The following is a 20,058-nucleotide window of genomic DNA, read 5'->3' as shown; positions in this document are numbered from 1 at the left end:
GCGGTTCATGTAAACCAGACATGGCCGCGAAAATCGAAAATGGCAACCCTTATTGTAACTACCTTTTTTTCTTTTTGCTTAGGAGTTTCAGCATGGATTTTCCTATTTTTATGAACATGAAAATGTTTTTGAATAATTAATAGCAGAAAAAAAATCGCCAAGAAGTGAATTTGCGATATTCGAGGGATGCCTGTAAACACTTCTAAGACGAGGTTGACGGCAATAGTGAATGAACAAATGTTCACTTCACTTCAAATGGATCGGACGTCTAGTAGTGATAAACTAATTTAAAGAGTTTTTCGTCATCATTGTCAATTGCACTTGAGATAATACAAAAATAATTTTTAATAATTCAACCATGTCACCATGGGTTGATCGTGTACTACAATATTATTTTTTCCCCAGAATTATTTTTTCAAAATAAACCAAAAGTATACATGGCAAGAGAATTTCATTTGTTGAATCCTCAGTTAAAGGAATGTAGTGGAATATCCAGCAATTAGATGTTGAGGGAGTCAATGTTAATATTAACTTTTAGTCTTTTACAGCACCTGGCCTGAGAAGAATTTTGTTTCAGTATATGTTTTAAGTGTAAAATCCGACAATTTACTTGAAGTTACTTGAAATTGACCTTAAATGCTTGTGTCCTTTGACTAACTTATCACAAAATGTAATTGCCGAAAAGGTTGCATGTGCTGATTAAAATCTTTTTCTCTAAAAGCAAGATGACACCATGGGAGCAGCAAAATTAGAACCAAAGGTATATCAGACCAAAATGATTTTTCTGGGCATGATTTCTGAAAGCCAAGTCAGGGCCAGGCAATCAATCCGCTCAGCTTTAGAAACCAGCTCATCTCTTTATGTTTCAAGCCTTGAAAGTCTCTATGAAAATTAAAACCTTGGAGATAGCAGTGCACCTTGCACTTCTCATTTGTTTTGTATATCAAACCGAGTAAGGACCTCAAAGGGACCAGTTTCTTCAAATTAGATGAAAAACCAAAGTTCCAAAAAGTCCACTTTCTAACAAATGACTTGCCCTCTAGAGCAAACAAATGTAGAGATCAACTGATTTATGCACACGACACACACTACTATCCCTAGAGTTATTACACAATGCTTTTTAACTGTGGATTTCAAAGCATTTGACAGATTTTCCCTGGTACATTACATTTAGCTTTGAAGGGGTGATCCTTTTAAATCTGACATAAAAATTGACAAGAATGTTCCATATATATTCTATTATGTTTTCCTCAATCTTCTAAACTAGAAACAAATGTGGCATAAAGTGCTTTCAGCTGTAAGGATATGCATCTCCATGACATAGGGACAAAGTCTGCAAATTGTAAACAATATGACTTGATTTCACCATTGACAATCAGTCTTTATATGGAACCTATCAGTAATTATGCTAGTGCCATCCATACAAAGCAAAAGAATGACCAAATTTGATCACAACACAATTCTAACGACGTTTTGACATTGTGTATTAACACATTATTATTAATCAAATGATCAAAATTCACCAAAAAAACAATAAGCACTATTTTTTCCATATTTCTTAAATATTCAAAAAATTATAACAGCCGTTCCTAATCGGGACTCCCAATCTGATAAATATGATATTATTGATAGAGGTGATATATAAAGAGGCAAAGATTTCCTGTATTCCACACTAGACTTACGTTCAATAAATTGTTCATCGCCTATGCAATGCATATGAAGGGAAAATCACAATGGTGGTCTTCCCTTGACTGTGCAAGAAATAAGGATCTTGCTTAAGAACATTTTTGCTCACTACAAAAAAAAATAAAACCAACACTAAAGGGGTCAGAAAAGCCACCCAATACAGTACAGCCAATATGTCACCAAATTACTAACACTGCAAATACGATATGAATATGAATACATTGACTCACTCACATTTAGCGACCTTAGCAAATATGCCGTACTTTGCCCACCACGTCTTAGTGAATCAGATTCGCTGAAATGGTAGTGGGTGTGTCCTGAGAAACACTTAATATGGGTTTCAATGTGATAAGTGAAGTGCCACATTCCCACTTATGTAACCGTACGATCTCATTTTCATATTCTTAAAAAAGGATCTTTCATCTGAAACTTTGTTCTGAAAACTTGTGACTGTGTGTTTTTGGGTATGCATATTTATATTCCCTCTTCCAAAAAAAAAGAACTTTTCAACCAAGTTGGAGAAGTTAAAAAGCATAATAGTGCAAAAACTTTTAGAATGATAACTTGTCTTATTTCTTTTTAGAATATGTCCTAACTTCCACATATGTTAATATGATTCTAAATGTTCTGTACAGATTGTAATGTCAATTTGATGCAAGTAGAAGACCAAATTAATCCAAGTAAATCATTGTTCCAAGTTAACCATTGTCGCAGGATAGTGATTGTATGGCCTTCAAAGTACCAGGATTATAGCCCTATTGCATACTGCTTTGCAAAGTAAATATATGCGCATAAACATAGTATATACATCAAATATTCAGTGGTCATTCATAAAAAAAGAAACGGACAGATACTGTCAAAACACTGATTGCGTTACCTAACATGCTCAGGTTGGTTAAAGTGTAAAGATACTTGTCAAAAAGCATGCGTACTTCAACCACAACAAAACTTCAAGAAGTTCTAGAAGTTTTTGATGGGGTACAAACTTAGATACTTACCGTGTCATCGCTTCGGTAGGGGTTGAGTTTGTTGTATACCGCTTCGATAACACTCCGTCTGGGTAGAGAAAAGGATAGCTTCTTAAGAATGTCAAAGCAAACAATAATTTTGACGACCAGCATTAAAAAAGGTCACGTACTTGCTTGCCAATTCTCCACCGGGAGGGAGGTTTGGGATGCTCTCTGATGCTAGTGTCCGCATAACGTGGACCAATTCTGGTATGCCTTCTTCATCTCCCTGTGTTTTAAGGATGTCTATTGGAAAACAAACAAATGTAAGCTTCTTAAAAAGAGAGGCAGGTGCAATGTAAACATGGCTTCAAGTGAGAAATCTGTGTGCCTGATTTTTTTTAATTTTTTTTTTTTTTTACTGGATTATTATTATTATTTTTTTTTTTTTTTACTTTTTTGGTGCAGTTTACTTTATGGAGCAAGGTCCCATCTGATGCAGATAGTTTTGTAGAAAAGCTTTATCCTAAGATAAGACTTTTCTTTTTGTAAAAAAAATAATAATAATTGTATCCAGTGTGGCCCATACAGATTTACACTAAAGGTTTTGTGCAATATGAAAGCAATGTACAGTGTTCACAGTTTGTAGAATTTCATTTAAAAACGATAAGCAAAAAATACCAAGAAGCATTGTTGAGTTTAATGTGATTACAAAATGAGCAAATTTAAGAGTTTTTCAACCACTGTAACATTTTCTGATCCTTAGTAATTGAGTAACAGGTTTCTTGTACCTACCTTCTACTCTTGACTCCAGATACTTATCCAGCTCAGCTTCCCGTTTAACTGCTTCCGGAGAAACTTTTGGTGCTCCGGGGAAACAGATTAAAACAACGCTCATATTGTCCCGGCTGCCCTGTGGATGAAAACACGAAACCAGGATGGGTTAGACTTTATTACAAGAACAGACTGCCGAGCTTTAGGTCGACATGGCATACCTTGTACAGACAAGTGTCAACAATTTCATTGCTGACTCTTTCCAGATCATCTGTGACTTCTAGCCTCGAACGGACAAAGTCACAGAGTTCTTCATTGGCCATGACATCCCAGATGCCATCACAAGCTAGTATAATAAATTCATCATCCCCTTCACATCTCTGGATTGCATAAACTTCAGGCTCAGGAGAGACGAGCTGCTCGGTGGGACCTTTCCCGTGCACGCACTTGTAGTCGAAATCTCCCAGGGCCCTGGACACGGCCAAGGAGCCGTTCACTCGCTGGATCATGACCGAGCCGCCGGCGTTGAGGATCCTCTCCTTCTCCAGAGGGTTGCTGGGTTTGTGATCCTGCGTGAAGAAGTGCACGGCGCCGCCTCGGCTCAAGAGTCCCCGCGAGTCGCCACAATTGATGAAGTAGACGTGGCTGGGCGATATCATCACGCCCACCGCCGTGGACCCGCTGCGGTCCACGCCGTGCTTCTTTTCCGAGATGCTTCGCATGTGATCGTCGATCTCCAGGAAGCCCGTGCGGATGCCATTCTTCACGCTTTCCACCGAGGTGTCCTCCTGCAGAGCGCTCTGGAAGTCGGAGTTGCTGGTGATGTGCTCCAAGAGGTGCTCGCAGCAGTACTTGGCCACTTGGGAGCCGGCGTGCCCGTCGTAAACGGCAAAAAACGACCAGGGGTCCAGACCGTGAGGCAAGCCGATGACTGCCGTGTGCGCGTCTTCCATTTCCACCCGCCAGCCCTGCATACTGCTTAACCCAAAGCGCAGGCTGTTACCCTCGCCGTGGGAATTGTATTTTTCCATCTTTGGTTTGTCCAGAAAAGCCCCCATCGTGTCCCTCTTGAAACCTGTGGGAATCCAGGTGACAGGTTTGAATATTTCAATTGAGAACCACATTCCAGAGAGGTTTCATACAATATCTCCTATCTGACCTCTGAATGATCACTGCCACACTCCCAGCTTAGACAGATTGGACGTCTATAACCGTCGATGGCGACCAATGCGTTATGAACAGAATACTAGTTGAAGTTTAGAATCCATTCAAACATAATTGAACAACGAACGAAACGTGTTGCCTTCAAAACAAGCAGCTTGGCGTTCAGACATCCCGCAGTCTAAAAATAGAAGGCCCGTATACATATTTTGGCTACATATTAAGCACAATGTTAGTGTACACTAAATTGAAACGCAATTTCACCGCCGCTGAGCCAACTTTAACTTACGATGAAGATTTGAAAGAAAAAACAACGTTCACCCAAGGGTGACCTTCCCGATGACCAACACAGCCGGTTAAAAGTACTTAACGCATTTCGCGGTACGTGTGACCAGTTATGCGATAAGTGCGATTTATGTGCATTTTACGCAAACAACACTGCGGGCGATTGTGTACATTGAAAATATGAAACTGTTGAGATTAGGGAATTGTCGTCGTTTGGCGAGATCCGTCTGCAATGAAGCGGATCTGAGACGGGGAAGCAAATAAACAAGCTTGCGGGCCCTGACCCTTGTCCCTCGCGGCTAACTTATGCTAACGGCTAACGCTCCCATATCGCGAGGCAAGGAGAGCCATCGGCCTTCGCTAAGTACTTTTAGCACCAGGTGCTAAACAGGTTGCAGTTGAATCGGAGACGTCCGATGACTTACCGAATGTCCGTAATAATGCTCGACAGCGACAGACACCCAGGCGATGACCAAAGCTCCAGGCGGCCGCTCGATCTTGACACCGGGCAGGCTGGCTCTCAGGACAGCGACGAAAGTGGCCTTTTGGCTGGCTGGGCTCAGGCTAGCAGAGGAGTAATCGTCACACAAGAGCCGAACGGCGCTTAGAGCGGAGCTTTCTCTTCGGGTAGCACCTTGATGCGTTACATTCTCTCAGCGGGCAACCGCTAGGATGTTTTAGCGTATGGATTTTCGTGAGATTTGGGGAAGCTGAAACGTCCGTCCCAGCCTCTCCAATTGACAGCTTGCTAGCTACCCTTAGCTGTTGGAGAGCAGAAGCACTCGGAGAGGACCCGGATGTTGCAGGTTGCTTTCGAAAACATGACATCATCCCTGAACGCCGAAGAGCGAGCGAGGCGCAGCGAGGACGCGCAAATGCGCTTTCTGTCATTCTCAACCGGAGACACTTATGCATTTATTTCTTTTTTTGACCTGTGATAGGTACATTTTTGGAAACATTGAGAAATGTATTTGTGAAAGAACCAAACGCACTATTCTGATTGACCCATAATTCCACATTTTGAATGTAATTTGTCCTTTGTGGTTAATTTTATGAAAACTTGTTTATTTGCAAAAAACAGTTTAATTGAGTAATAAAAGAATGTACTACTTGTACATTGCAATGTCGCAGCGAACGTTCTTTGAATGAATTTTATGTGAAAAATGAAGAGCCAATGTCAAATGTATTTTTTTTCTGCGTAGTAGTGCACCTCTTTTTTTAAAATTATATTTTATTTCTTGGACTCGAAAGGGTAGTATTATATTTATTTGCTGTCCTTGTTTGTATTATGTGTATATATGTATGTAATAAAAAAACAAGATGGTTAAAAGAATGTAGTTAATAGAGGTATGGCGAATTTACACGTAAGCAAGGAGCGCATCCATTTTTTGGGATGCCAACCATATCTTGATCTAAATAAAATGTTTTTCTTTTAATTATCTGCAAATACGTCTATCAAATATTAGTGATACATATTGATCTCATGTTTTTTTCAATGGCAACGCTCCTTCGTCTGCTTATTTCAGCGGAACTGACGACATCTTGCAGGTTTGTTTTGTAAACTGCGACTGACTTCTTGGGCTTCCGTCAGAATACTACATTTCGAAAACTACACTTTATTATTGACTGATTATTAGTTATGGATTGCTGTATTGGATCTGCCTTCTTCTATTTCATATTACTTTGTATGCTCATTCACTTGCTGCTTTTCTTCTTTGCGGATGCAGATTTCACATTGCTTAGGGCTAGTCTGCTCGGACGCAAGTCAGGTAAGGTATAATTGTTTGAGATTTTGACACTTAAAAGGTTTAAAAAACTAAAAATCTTTATGCAATAGGTTAGTTTGAAGAATTATTGCACTATCATCTTGGGACTCCATATTGATCAACATTACATGCAATACATACTACTTCCTGACTTGGTTATTAGTATCATCCTGTACTCCGTGTCCGTGTTCCCTCGCTACTTCGCGGTTCAGCTATCGCGGACTCAGAGCTTTTTTTTACCAATCAGAGGTGAAGCTGAAAGGTCAAGTGGTTTGGGTCACTGGAGCCTCCAGCGGCATTGGGGAGGAGTTGGCCTACCAGCTGGCACGCTGTGGCTCTCGCCTCATTCTCTCAGCTCGCCGCGAAGATGAGCTGAAGAGGGTGAAACGCCAATGTTTAGGTGAGATCAAAAGGTTTGGGTGCCCCTGTGAAAATTTCCATTATTTTCATTGAAAAATTATAGATCGTTTTAGAAAGCTTTTTCTTTTCAAGGAAAGCCAAATCAACACATTCTGCTTTTAGAGCTTGATTACACATTCACCTTTTTTTCTTGATATTCCAATTTCAATTGCGTATACCTCCAGAGTCCTCAGGTCTCCATGATGAAGACATTCTTGTTCTTCCCTTGGATTTGTTGGAGAGAGCAAGTCATGAATCCAAAACCCAAGCTGCAATAAAACACTTTGGACAAGTATGTTTTTTTTTCTTGATAAATACACCAGTCACTCTTCTTACAGTATGCAAATCTCTTCTAGATTGACATCTTGATTAACAACGGTGGGCGGAGCCAGCGGTCTTTATTCCTGGACGCGAGCGTGGACGTTTACCAGGCGTTAATGGAGCTTAACTTCCTGGGAACCGTGTCCCTGACCAAGCAGGTGCTGCCTCACATGACGCAGCGCGGCACCGGCGGCATCGTGACTGTTAGCAGCGTGCTAGGTCTTGCCGGGGCGCCATTGGCGTCGGGGTATGCTGCCAGCAAACATGCTCTTCAGGTGACGATTGCACGGCCTGGGATGCAAAATTTGGATGATTGCAGGGAGTTCTCAAGTTACGAATAATATTGGGAAAATCCTTGCATGCACTTGGATTTGAACCCACGACCAAAGATGCAAGAAACTGATGACTTATCCACTGGGCCACCACTCTCCAATACTAGGCAGTAGTATTTGTTGTTTTGTCTCTTTTCACTCCCAGATCATACTTAGTCCTTTACTGTACCTTCAAGTGGGAAAAGTTAGTTCAACAGAATTCAATTAGTTCATTAAACATAAATGCACTTTTTTCTTTTTCTTAGGGTTTCTTTAATTCCCTCCGCGCTGAGCTCTATGACTATCCAAATATACTCATCAGCACAGTTTGTCCAGGGCCAGTGCAATCATTCATAGCCGAAAATGCCTTCACTGAAGATCTCCACAAGGTAGTGAAATAATAACAAAAATGGGATCAGGAATTGAATGATTTTCCCTTGATATTTTGATTCTTCCATTCTTCAGCCTGTGGCTTCAGCTGGTTACCAGGGACACAAGATGCCCACGAGTCGCTGCGTGTATTTAATATTGGTGGGGATTAGCAACGGTGTCAAAGAAATGTGGATCTCTCAACAACCCTTCCTGGCATTCTACTATGTATGGCAGTACGCCCCCACGTTTGCCTGGTTTGTCACAAAAAACCTGAGCAAGAAAAGAGTGCAGAATTTCAAATCGGGTTTGGTAAGTGGAATGAAAAGAATACGGGGAATAGATGTCATTTTTTTTTTGAAAACGCTATTTCTTTTTTGTCCAACACAGCTGCCACTTTCACATCTTGCGTGAATGTTGACATACATATTTGTAGTATTTCCCAACTTATGTTGAAAACACTTCCATTCCAAAGGAGATGGCCCTCCGGCCCCCTCTTTCTATGTGTATATATCTCAAATTCACATGTAGTCTGTATACTTACTTGAGTGTAAAGGCCTTGATGGAAAAGGATCAGTGTGCTACTACTGTGCACTTTTGCAGTCTGTACCGCTGACCTTGTACTGTGACTGAAGACTGAATGGAGGAATTTTCATGTGAACAGAATCTGTCATCATAATTCAGAGGAACTCAGTACTTGTGAGGTTGCTAATTCTTAATTAAAATTAAAAATGTATGACAATTTTAGCTCTCCTTGAATATACACTTGACTGGATTAACCGACATTTCTGGTGGCTTCAATTTGAAACGGTTCAGATTCACAAGCAGTATATTCTACTTACCTTTTGATTGACTATGACTCCTATTTTCTGTTAAGCCATTCATGCCTTTTTTCCCTCTTTTTTTCTCCAGGATGCAGACTCTTCCTACTTCACCAAGCCTAAAACCTCATAAAAGTGGCTGAGATTCACTTGTTTGATTGAAATTACAAGCATTTTTTTATTATATACATATAAAAATGGAACATTATATACAAGACTATGAACAATCAAAATTGTTGACCTATTATTTTTAACATTGTAAACAAGTGAAGTGTAAACAGAAAAAAAATTGCACTGAACGCATACAGCAAGATATACCCAAGGCACATCCTTGATATCTTAACAAAATAAATGTATTTTGTGTCCCTTTTTGAGCCAACGGGGAAGATGTTCACTTTAATGTTGTAACAAAAAACTGGTGAAGGGTGGACTGTTTGATATGAATAACTTAAAAAACAATGTATTTCTACTAAAACTAGCCCAAAATCCACCCGTGCTGGATATGTGTATATCATGTATCATTAATGAATGACTCAATTTTGAAACCCAATGCTTCTTTTGTACCAAACCAAAGCGCAATAATAAATACAAAATGATGTATGTATTTGATCTTTTGTCCTCATTGGTAAGATGTTGACGATGAACAAAAATAGCTCTCCTTGCCTTTGTGGTCAGAGGCATGGGAAGTGAAGGGGTGCGGATGAGTAAATGGGGTACCCTAATGGTGGGTCTGCTGCCTGGACAGTCAAGTTCCTTAACATAAACGGGTGCGCCTGGATGCTGTAGCGCTCTTCGTCGTCATTGGTGGCGTACAGGAGCTCCCAGGAAAGGTTGGCCCACTGTCCTCGCACCCCCTCGCCGTTCAGTCGACCCACTTGTACCAACTGCTCTTGCAAGGACAGCACTCGGCCCGTGTACGTACCCTAGGGATGATGACAATCACAAATTGACTTCCAGTGTCCTGTCAAACTGGAAAATCATGTTATGTGAACTAACCATTGAGAGGTCATGTCCTAAAGAGAAAAGGAAAGGCTTCTCCTGCAATACGCTGTCATGCCAACCTTTCTCGGACACCAAACCGATGTACCAGTCTTTTTCATATTCCTCCAAGGCAATAAACATCTCCTCAGGGGACTCCATAGGCCCAAGGCTGGCTTGATCGAACAGGAGCTTGAAACTGAACCTGATGAAGAGCACAGATAGACGATGCACAATTTAAGACATGATATTCCAAAAAGAATAACCAATGCTACAGATTTTCAAATGCTAGTACTACTATTTAAGCTAATCAATTACATGCACACTCAGACTCATACCTAGGAGCAATTTAAAATATCCAATCAGCCTACCATGCATGTTTTTGCAATGTGGGAAGAAACCGGAGTACCCGGAGGAAACCCATACAGGCCTGGGGAGGACATGTAAACTCCACATAGGTGGAGGTGACCTGGATTTGAACCCAGCACCCCTGAGCTGTGAGGCAGGCGTGCTACACCACTTGCTCCACTGGGCCGCCCGGAGATAAGAAGTGTAAAGAACAAACCCTCAACATGAAAACATTTAACGGTCTATGACAACAAAGGCAGAAAGTGCTGGGTTCATGAGACAAAGGAAGGTCTCTTGAGAGCTACCACCATTAAATATGACAAAGCATATTTAAAGCTTGACTTCACAGTCACTATGTTGGGAGTAAAGCCAGGAGTGTTTACAGTTTTGTCACCTTCAGGTATTCTACCTAAAACACACTAGTATTATGTGCCAGGTGAGTTTTTCTCAGTGAAAAACTGCCAAAAATTTGCTAACGACATATATATACATTTTTAGCCGAAACAGAAAATCAATAACAACAACTACTTGAATTCATTCACTAGCATTGAGTGGGACTCAACCAATCATGGCAATGAATGAATTAAAAAAGAAAAAAAAATGCAGAAATTGGTACTCTTGACTCTTGCTCCTATTTTCTGTTGACTATTAGTACTACTCGTTTGTATTTTTCTTCTTTTCCAGGATGCTTACTCTGCTTACTTTAAAGTTATAACTGTGACATTTACCTGAAAGCCCGAAGTGCGAGTTGATAAAGTTCTTTGCTCGAGGAGAGCCACTCGAGGCCCTCCGTCCACGGGACGTCTCCACAGTAGAGCCTGTAGATGTAACTGGGGCTGGTAAATGTCGATTCCGCGCCGAGCGACACCAGACACGAGAGCGCCACCTGAGCGTGGAGGTCCTTCAAGGTTTCGTCTTCCTTCAGAGCTTTGGTCATGTCCTCGGAGGTGTCGCTCTGCACGACGGGTCCGAACTGGCCCAAGGCAAACCTGAACCAGTCCTCGGGGAACAAAGGCCTGAGCTGCAGGAGCCGGCTGGGCAGCAACGGCGCCGTCCTCCATCCCGTCGGTAGGTTGAACACCTCGCACTGAGGGCAGCTGAAGGTCAGCTGCCGGAGGGAGCCGGGACTCTCCTTGAAGATCTCCGAGTTAAGACCTTTGTCGACAGCCGGCATCCCGATGCCCAACCCTAAAGGCTGCAACGGCTGCAGAGCCGAGAGGGCCATGTTTTCGAACAGACTGTCCATCTCCACAGAGCCCGGAAGAGAGCCTCCGGCCTGCGCCAAGGTGTGTCCGGACTGGGCCTCGGCCGTCACCAAGGCCACTGTCCGCCTGGCGGTCTGAGGTCCAAAAAGATCATCTTCATCCGACCAGTCGCCAAAGGAAGTCAGACTGGAGCTGTCCTGCCTGATCCTGAGGGATGACACCATGGATTCCACCACGATAGCTTCAGGTACCGGCTGGCACGTTGTCTGCGCCCGTTGGGAAGATATGGACTTTCGACCTCCGATTCCCGTTCCTCCTTCAACGCAGCTCCACGTAGAGCCTTTGTGCTTCTTGACGCAGTAACGCAGAAGTAACCAGACCAAGGCTTTCAGAAAGTCGTCCTGAAGCTTTCTTAGGTTGTCGTGAGAGTCGATAATGCCCGAGAGGACATTACGAGCGTCCGAGTAGACGCGCACGGCCAGCGCCGCGCACGGTGTGAGAGCGTTGGCCCAGTGCAGGTTCAAACCCTGTGTCAAACCCAAACGTTCTGGGCGCTCAAATGCGGCCTCGAAAACTTCATCCACCCTACGTGCTTCTACCGTGTGGCACGATGTCTCCTGAAGCTCCAAACCCTGAGAAATAAATCAGACATGATTCAAAATAGACGTTTCCAGGAAGATGACCAAAGCTTGAACAATTTCCGCCCATCAAATGCAGGCATTGTCGCTACAATCCTTAAAATAAACATACATCCAGTATTAAAATCTGATTTTGTGACATATTTTGCTTGCAAGCAAAGTGTACTGTCTTACAAATTTTTGAATTTCATATTTTTCCAGTGTAACCTTAATACTTGGAGCAAGTCTTTCATAATCTGTGGTGTCCCTGAACCTGTTGGCTGCCATTGATGGTGAATATTCATTTCCTACCAGACCCCCAGTTTACATAGATTGAATGCGTACTAGTAGTACTTCAAGGAATAGCCCATCTTAAAATGTTTTCTATATATAAGGCACATTAGCAGTAGTGGTGGTGGTAGTAGTAGTAGTAGTGGTAGGGGGCTGTGTTGTAGTAGTCTTAATAGTATTTGTGGTCAACTTGATGTAGCTGTGCTATGGGCAATTTCATAGAATGATTACCTAATATTGATGCATACATAAGGCACATTGGATTAAAAGGCACACTGCTGTCGTCTTAGAAAATATGGTCAAATTAATTCACAGCCTGCTAAAGGTGTCAAGGTCACTTCATCAAAAAAAAAAAGGCAAATCATAGAAGAATACTTGGGATCTAATAAAATCTATAAAAAATATTGTGCTAAAAATGCCATGTTTAAAAAATTATATTATTTTTCACTTTGACCAAAGGCCTTTTGAGCAACTGAGGTACATAAAGTATAATGGAATTAATTCCTTTAATTAAAATGGCATATTATTAAGTATACCTTAATATTCACGGTGCAGTAGCCATATCCTCTCTCCAGAATCATGATCCAAACCATACGGTCTTGAAAGCGGCCGAGAAAGTGAGAGCCCGGCGCTAAAGAACCTGTGAGCAAGAGTCACAAATAATCATTAGTGCGTGCTCACTTGGATGTAAATAATTCCCCCAAAAATGACTATATTTCTCCCTGCGTGCCCTTGAATTCTTATAAACATCAGATTGTTGGCATTAATCTTTGGGGGCAGGATACTGAAAAAGGCTTTTGTTTTAGGGGGCTCAAGAATAATGTCACGTAATGTCAGAATGCCTCCCCCTGAGTTGTAATGGCAAGTGACACGAGAAGGAGACCCCTTTCTTGCTCAGTGCACACCCTCCAGTGTCAGTACTTGACTGTGATTATTAACCATTACTTTTATACAATGTTATTTGTCTTCTACTCTCTTGTGATAAAGGGCAAAAATATTTTCAAAATAATGAATAATTTACTGGATGTTTTTTGTTTGCATGCATAACCAACCTAGAGATCCTCTCGCAAAAGCCGTCCTCAATGCCAAAGCCAGACTCCCGCTCATTTGCTGGTAGAAGATGGAGTCCGGGCAGGGACAGGCGGTACCTACAGGGCCCGGCCAACTACGCTGAGGCCTGGGAAAGCCTACCAGAAATATGGGCAGTGTAAAGAGTGGCAGCAGTGGGGCTGAGAGAAGGGCAGACAGGGTCACCACTGCCAACAACAGCGGGCAGAGCGAGGCGTTGAGCGCCAGGAGGGTTCCGGCCGACTGTCGCCGCTGCTTCTTCTCAGTCCATGAGGTCACCAAGACGGTGAGGGTGAACTTTAACTTGGTCAGGAACTGGGTCAGTCTATCCACCAGAAGCCCAACCTACAGAGGAAAAAAAAAACATCATCACTGGATGTGTATGTAGTAACAATGTCACCACATGATCAGGTGATAGGAAATGTGATTGTGTCATTTTCAGAAGACTGGAATCAGGTGTAGAAGTGTTTTTAGTGGATCTTTTTTATTGTTATGAACTTCTTTTTTTAAACATGTTTTTTCATAATTAATAGGAGGAAAAAAATCACAAAGAAGTCAATTCGCCATAAGTGAGGTCGCAATATTTGAGGAGAGACTAGTTTACTGCTCTGAATATCGCAAGGGGTTTTTCCACTTTTTTTTGTCAAGGGTTAAAGAAGATAAATGGGTATGAGTAATGGGTCATCCTCACCAATAGAAGCTGAATTCCTGTTCCCAAGCCATCCCAGCCAGGCAGTGTGCCGTTTTCAGCTGCTAGACGCACAATGACAACCACAACCACTTGCAGTAAAGCATCCTCGGAGTTCTGCCAAGCCTACAAGTCAATACGCATCATCAATACCTTATTGACTTTCCCTTTGAGTGAAAGAAAACAACCATCATTTTTATTTTACAGTTTACTTTTGAACAACATATCGATGCTCATTATCAAATCAATAGAAAAAAAAAGACTGATTGTTTTGCGTCGCTTACCACCCGAAAGGCTCGAGTGAATCCCACACTCAGAGAAACACCATGCAAATGCTGCATGGATTTGTCCATAGACAGGAAAGCAATCAATGCAAACGGAGACACTGTGAAGACAAAAACATTGTTGTTCATTGCTGAGCTACACTTTGGAGAACAATGGACTTCAATATGATCTCACCAAGATAAAGAAGGACTCTTCTGATAGCTCCAGCAATGAATAATACTCTGTTCTTCTGCTTGAAAGTCTGCACACTGGACATGCCTTTGGGATACAGTGGATTGAGGAATAAACCAGCACAAACATAGGCCCCCTGGATTTCTCTGAGAAGCCAGCAGAGGGAGAAGAGGACCAGAAGACTGATTCCGACAGGTGCCTGGGGACCCTCAACCCAACTCGGGGTTTGGGCCGACGTGTAGAAGTGATGCAACAGGCCCGTTTCTACAAGAGCTGCCGACAACAGGCTGGCATACAGCGACACCTCCCTACAACCCAGTTTCCAGCCAAAGGCATTGGAAAGACGAGGCGGCGGCGGCGATCCCCCTCTGCGCGGTCCGTATTCCTTGCAGTCGGGCCTTGGAGTGTGGCAGAGGTTTCCAAACTGGCTGAGGTCCAAGCTCAGCAAGAATCCCATCGCAGTGGAGAAGAGGACAACTCCAAGCGTTGATGGGATAAAATAATTGCACACAGCTACGGCGGTTGAAACTGCAAACATCAACAGCAACCTGTGAAAGAGGAAATAAGAACACCTTAGCTATATTACAGTAATGAGAGTTGATTTACCCAGAAAAGGGCCGATGTGGGTGCAAGTTTTTGTTTCAATGGGGATCAAGCACAGTTTCTTCTCAACCCAGCAGCACCTGACAGCAATTTTGGTATTCTGAATCAGGGTGAAAAAAATCTCACAACCTAATTCCTACTCCTTCATTTTTTTTTGCACATGTGGCACAAAGCTGTATGAAATGTACTGTTGCCTGGACTAGCTCCAAACATCAGAATCCACTGACCCCTCCATTATAAATTGAGAAAGTTGGATTACAATTACAATGAATGCAATTTTGATGTTTGACACAATTTTGTTGGTAAAACATTGCTTTGAATTCAATGAAAAATCCATTTTTAAACAGAATTTATAAAAGATGGCAATGTTGATTCACGTTTTGATTGGATCATCAACCACAGTGAGCAATGGCCAGGTGTCTCTCAGTAAATTTCAACACTGACCTGAAGTTACTGGACATGGGGGAGCCTCCCAATCCAAACACAAGCACCTGCTCCATGCCCCACAGGATCAGGGCATCCAAAGGAGGTAGAATTCCCAGCGCCCACAGCAGAGGTAGGAAGAGGAAAAGCACATGAAGAACCTGGCTGGCATGTTGGAGCTCAGGAACTGGACCACAAAACCTTGTAACCATAAAGCACAACAAAATGTCATCCATGGAGTTGATTGCGTTGCCTCGAAACGTCAGTCACGAGCTCCTTACCTGTCAGACAAGTCTACAACAATGAAAATGAAAATGTAGATAGGTCGAGTAAGTGGAGTTATCTCATAGATGTCTTGGGCCTGAAAGGTCGCCGTCTCTGTGGCTGTATTTACAATCAGGGAATATTCCGCTATGCACACAGTCACCCAACTCAGGACAAAAACAACAATGGAAACACCTATGCTGCCATACAGAGTGGTCAGTCTGCCAAGTAGCACATACCATGTCCCAAAACCACACAGCAGCGCGGCCAGTACCGTATGCATCACAACATTCAGTCCAAATCTCTTCCCGGGTGCAATGAATCGGACCGTCTCCGGGCTGACACAGTGCGTAAACTCCACTTCCTCTTCATCGACTAAAGCGCTGGGTGCCCCGAGTCTCTCCACCAGACCACTGTGGCGTCCGGCATACAGCGACACGGCCTGCACGCCCGCCGCCGCCACGAACATCAGCGTGCCGGAGAGAATGGCGGCATGCAGTTCCTGTAGGAGCTGCAATTGGCAGAGGAGCGTGCCGACACCCCCGAAAAGCCATGGCGTCAGGAAAAGTACGGCTTGATTGACGTAGACGTACGGCGGGGCGCAGTAGCCCAACTTGAAGCGCGGCCCCCCCAACACTGTTTGGGGGAAGCGCTTCCAGAAGAACTCTTGCTTGTACTCATTGAGAAGGGGCACATCTGGCCCCATTCTGACCATTCCCAAAAGGGTGGCAGGTTGTCATCTCCACTCATCTGAAGAAGCATTTCCACTCATCGTTCTCGTGTTCGGAGGTTGCGAGGAATCCCACTTTCATAAAGAAATGCATTGATCAGTATCATATGGATGTACAATGAAATTGATACTTTCCAGAATTTAACTGCACAATCTGGAAATCAAAAACTAAGATAAAATACATACGTTTTTTCATTATTTAATTTTGCCCCTTTGACGTGTTATACTTTGTACGTTTAATTTTTATGTCTCCTGTTTTCTGATGACGTTTATTATGCGCTGCCTTCTTGGCTAGATCACCTCGGTTCAATTGCTTTTTTAATGTTCTTTTTAAAAGGATCAATGTATGGAAGCAACGTAATTAATCATTAATAATTATAAATGTAATTGAATTATTGATATTGTGATATGCCGTCGGTTTTCTCGTGTTTTTTGGTCCAAGAAGGTTGGAAAACTGCTGTAATCTGTATGGCAACAGCTACCGAATTACTAAAACACACTAACAACAGCAACGGGACATTAAGGCTACCGTGTACAGGCAACATTTTAAGCGATTAATAAGACAATAACGTTTTAATAAAAATGCAGGACTGATTTATTTTCCCTTTGTTTTCCTAGTCGTGTTTTGTTAGCAGTAACCAGTAGCTCGAATGTAGTCACTAACGTTGCGGTAATATGGTGATTTAACGTTGTATGTTCCATTGTAAACTTACCGTGATGCCCGGAATTTAACACCGAAGGGAAACTTGGTGTGATATTTGAGATCAGTGATTACGATCTCGAGAAAATTGAGAAAATCGGTAGCGTTAGCCTCTAGCCGATTGTGATAAAAACCAGGCAACGCCGACAATAATGCACACACAGGATGTGATCCAATGAGTGTGAAGGGTGTTGCAGCGCCCCTTTCTGATTGGACAAATGCATAATAGCCCCGCCTCTCACATGGCGACAAAAAAAACAAACTCACAGAATTTGTTGACGTCAAAAAAGAGAAAAAAATAAAGAAAACATTGTATTGACGTCACATTTAAAACTACCTCTTAATTGTGAATGGAAAAGCAAAAAGCAGAGTGACAGCAACAACAAAAACTATTCCTATATGGCCCAATTCAATTGAATAATCATTTCATTAGAATATATTTGTCCAAATCATCTTTTTGAGGTTCTTAATGGGAATTAATTCTCTGGTATTGCTGTTTTAAATAATTTAACCTCTAAAAAGAACATATAAATTATTGTCTTCTATCTTTAAATAATTTCCTTTTCACTTAAAAAGAAAAAACAGTACTGTATATATTACTTAACATTTCAGACTGATTTGATTGTCACAATAAATCTCTTCAATATTTATAATTGTGTATTCTTCTACTGAATAATTTATCAACAAACCACTGTTTCATATCTAGAGAGCACATTAAGATATTGGAGACATTACTGTATAATGCTCTTACTTGACCCCCAAAAAAATGACATACTACTAGGAATACTAATGCTCTTAATCCTTGTTTTGTCTTCTTAATGCCAAAAAAAGACAATCATGTTTTGATATAATGAAAGCGATTTCATCTCGGAAAAAAAGGAGCATGAAGTGATCTACTAAATAGCTAAAATATCAACACAAAGAAAAACAATAATCTGGAGTTCAAATAGATTTAACTGTTGTTGTTATTCTCCTCATTGTCTTTAAAGGGATAAAACAGTGTGCACAGGGGACCTTTTTTTTTTAAATCAACATCTTCGGAGAGGGAATAAATCCTAGTTTTAGGCAAAAATAATGCTTAACAACCAAAAACATGGTCAGGCACGACATGCATTGCAATGTAACCTCTAATCTCCCCTGTGCATTAATTTTGGAAAGTATTTTTCTACTTCACTTTCTTTAATTATGATGTAAGAATGATTGTGAACAATAAAAATGATCCGTTTGGGCACTACATATACTTTTTTTTAAATCTCGACCTATTTTTACGTATGGACATGGGATAAATGCCAGTTTTGAAAATTATTCCTCATTGTGAGTGTGCACTTAAGGGAAATGTATCATCCAAATGTTTTCTTTTGAGTGTAACTGAATCCTTCTTTTTACAAACAAAAAAAAACATTAAAAAAAACACAGCCAATGGAAAAAAAAACAATCACAAGACAACACAAAATGCACTCTGAAATAAAAATGAATCCTGTTTTGCCGATAAGCAACCTCTGAGAGTTCTCCTCAAAGCTAGATGTTGGTATAATTGTGACCTCCCAGCACAGTACATTTAAAGTTAATACAAGCTGATAAATGTGTAATGTGTATGGAGTTTCAAGTCGCTCTGAGAAATGCACTTGCTGTTATCTTTGAAATAAAACGTCAATCAATGTCGTCGTGCCTGTAACGTCACCCAGAACATAACCCCCGCGACACTAGATCCTGAGTAGATAGCGGTGAAAACATGGTCCATTCAGCAATTATTCACACAGTCTTGGACTAATGGTGTTGTGAATGCACACACACACACACACACACACACACACACACACACACACACACACACACACACATAGACAGACAGAAAATGTAGGGAATCAGTGGACCAGCAGTAATGGCCCCCATACGGAGCATGTGTTCTTTCTTCTGCCAGTGTGTATGTGCTGATGGGGGTTGGAAAGTGCATCTTCTATAACTGATTCATGACAAGCACAAACATGTCTAATTATGAATCCAGATCATATCAGCGAGGGCTCCCCCCCATCCCTCTCCATCGTCTCCCGCCCGAACCCAGCTCCATATCAGGCAGATGAAAACAGAACCTGTCACATTCCATCCCATTAAACTAACCATGAACCACGTGGTCCTACAGGACAGAGGAAAGGGGAGATCCAGAGCGTAGTGCATCTGGGTTCACTCTACACCCATGAATTATTCACCTTCTTTTGCCTAATTTGATTTTAATGTTCAATTTCTGGCAGATATGCAAAGGGAGACATATTGTAGAGTGCAGGTGTCACATCAGAAGCCCGCGGGCTAGATCCGGACCCCCGGCTTTCACTTTCCTTCAAATGGAGAAGACGCCTCTTGCCGTCAATGGCAGCAGATGAGCTAAAAAAATAACATTTGACACGGTCTAATTTCCTAAATCCCCAGCTGGCACACCACCCTATTTAAAACACATACGGGGTTACATATCCATACTGCACTCGCACTAGACAAATATGACATGTGTAATTATCCTTTGTAATACCTCATGCATTAGAGCACCCAGGCTGAATCCCCAAATCTGTGCATGTAAGTCCCATCAGCTGCTATTTTCATCTCAGGCGGGCCGGGGGAAAGTAATGACATTGCACTCACTTGCCGTCATTAGCCCCGCTTGATGCCGGACGGGAGTTAACGCAAATTAAGTAAAGTTAAGTACATGCATTAGAGGAGCTTGTTTCGGGAGAGCTTTGGCCATTTTGCTGTCTGCGCGCACGGCATACTGGGGCTGACAATCTTACTGCGATAGACTGGTAGATATCCAATTTGTTGTAATTCCCCTTTTTTTTCCTTAACATGTGACGTACATAC

General features: G+C 41.9%; 3 protein-coding genes across 4 annotated transcripts in view; 1 reads left to right on the top strand and 2 right to left on the bottom strand.

Annotated features, from left to right (window-relative positions):
* ppm1aa (protein phosphatase, Mg2+/Mn2+ dependent, 1Aa) overlaps positions 1–5,703 on the bottom strand; it is a 32,282-nt gene extending 26,579 nt beyond the window's left edge. Inside the window, exons 1-5 of one of the 2 annotated variants that reach the window (XM_077730814.1) lie at positions 5,279–5,703; positions 3,629–4,482; positions 3,429–3,546; positions 2,825–2,939; positions 2,685–2,742 (exon numbers count right to left, since the gene is read on the bottom strand). In XM_077730814.1, coding sequence (XP_077586940.1) covers positions 2,685–2,742; positions 2,825–2,939; positions 3,429–3,546; positions 3,629–4,465 — 1,128 coding nt within the window. In that variant the 5' untranslated portion in view covers positions 4,466–4,482; positions 5,279–5,703. The remainder of the gene's footprint in view (positions 1–2,684; positions 2,743–2,824; positions 2,940–3,428; positions 3,547–3,628; positions 4,483–5,278) is intronic. The other variant, XM_077730813.1, reaches the window with a different exon arrangement.
* Positions 5,704–6,385: 682 nt separating this feature from the next.
* dhrs7 (dehydrogenase/reductase (SDR family) member 7) lies at positions 6,386–9,444 on the top strand. The gene is made up of 7 exons (XM_077731510.1): positions 6,386–6,622; positions 6,867–7,019; positions 7,204–7,310; positions 7,375–7,614; positions 7,917–8,039; positions 8,116–8,331; positions 8,932–9,444. The coding sequence occupies exons 1-7, from the start codon at positions 6,493–6,495 to the stop codon at positions 8,971–8,973; spliced, it is 1,011 nt and encodes a 336-aa protein (XP_077587636.1). The 5' UTR covers positions 6,386–6,492; the 3' UTR covers positions 8,974–9,444.
* On the bottom strand, positions 9,231–17,367 carry pcnx4 (pecanex 4). The gene is made up of 11 exons (XM_077731509.1): positions 17,225–17,367; positions 15,799–16,586; positions 15,539–15,718; positions 14,495–15,039; positions 14,320–14,420; positions 14,039–14,161; positions 13,332–13,692; positions 12,816–12,919; positions 10,895–12,003; positions 9,837–10,023; positions 9,231–9,763 (listed from the first exon to the last, which is right to left on the bottom strand). Exons 2-11 carry the CDS (start codon positions 16,494–16,496, stop codon positions 9,512–9,514), a joined length of 3,660 nt encoding a protein of 1,219 aa, XP_077587635.1. The 5' UTR covers positions 16,497–16,586; positions 17,225–17,367; the 3' UTR covers positions 9,231–9,511.
* Positions 17,368–20,058: the final 2,691 nt, after the last annotated feature.

The sequence above is a fragment of the Stigmatopora nigra genome, chromosome 13 (assembly GCF_051989575.1).
Source record: "Stigmatopora nigra isolate UIUO_SnigA chromosome 13, RoL_Snig_1.1, whole genome shotgun sequence".
Taxonomy (NCBI): Eukaryota; Metazoa; Chordata; class Actinopteri; order Syngnathiformes; family Syngnathidae; genus Stigmatopora; species Stigmatopora nigra.
The sequence above is the reverse complement of the archived record's forward strand: the minus strand, read 5'-3'. Positions and strand labels throughout refer to the sequence as shown.

Bases quoted from the DNA above. Each gene is read 5' to 3' on its own strand.
- dhrs7 (XM_077731510.1), top strand. From the start codon at position 6,493: ATGGATTGCTGTATTGGATCTGCCTTCTTCTATTTCATATTACTTTGT. The intron at 6,623-6,866 runs GTAAGGTATAAT...TTTACCAATCAG, and splicing joins TCTGCTCGGACGCAAGTCAG to AGGTGAAGCTGAAAGGTCAA. The intron at 7,020-7,203 runs GTGAGATCAAAA...GTATACCTCCAG, and splicing joins GGTGAAACGCCAATGTTTAG to AGTCCTCAGGTCTCCATGAT.
- pcnx4 (XM_077731509.1), bottom strand. From the start codon at position 16,496: ATGGTCAGAATGGGGCCAGATGTGCCCCTTCTCAATGAGTACAAGCAA. The intron at 15,719-15,798 runs GTAAGGAGCTCG...TATGGTTACAAG, and splicing joins GTTGTAGACTTGTCTGACAG to GTTTTGTGGTCCAGTTCCTG. The intron at 13,693-14,038 runs GTGAGGATGACC...TTTCCTCTGTAG, and splicing joins CAGGAATTCAGCTTCTATTG to GTTGGGCTTCTGGTGGATAG.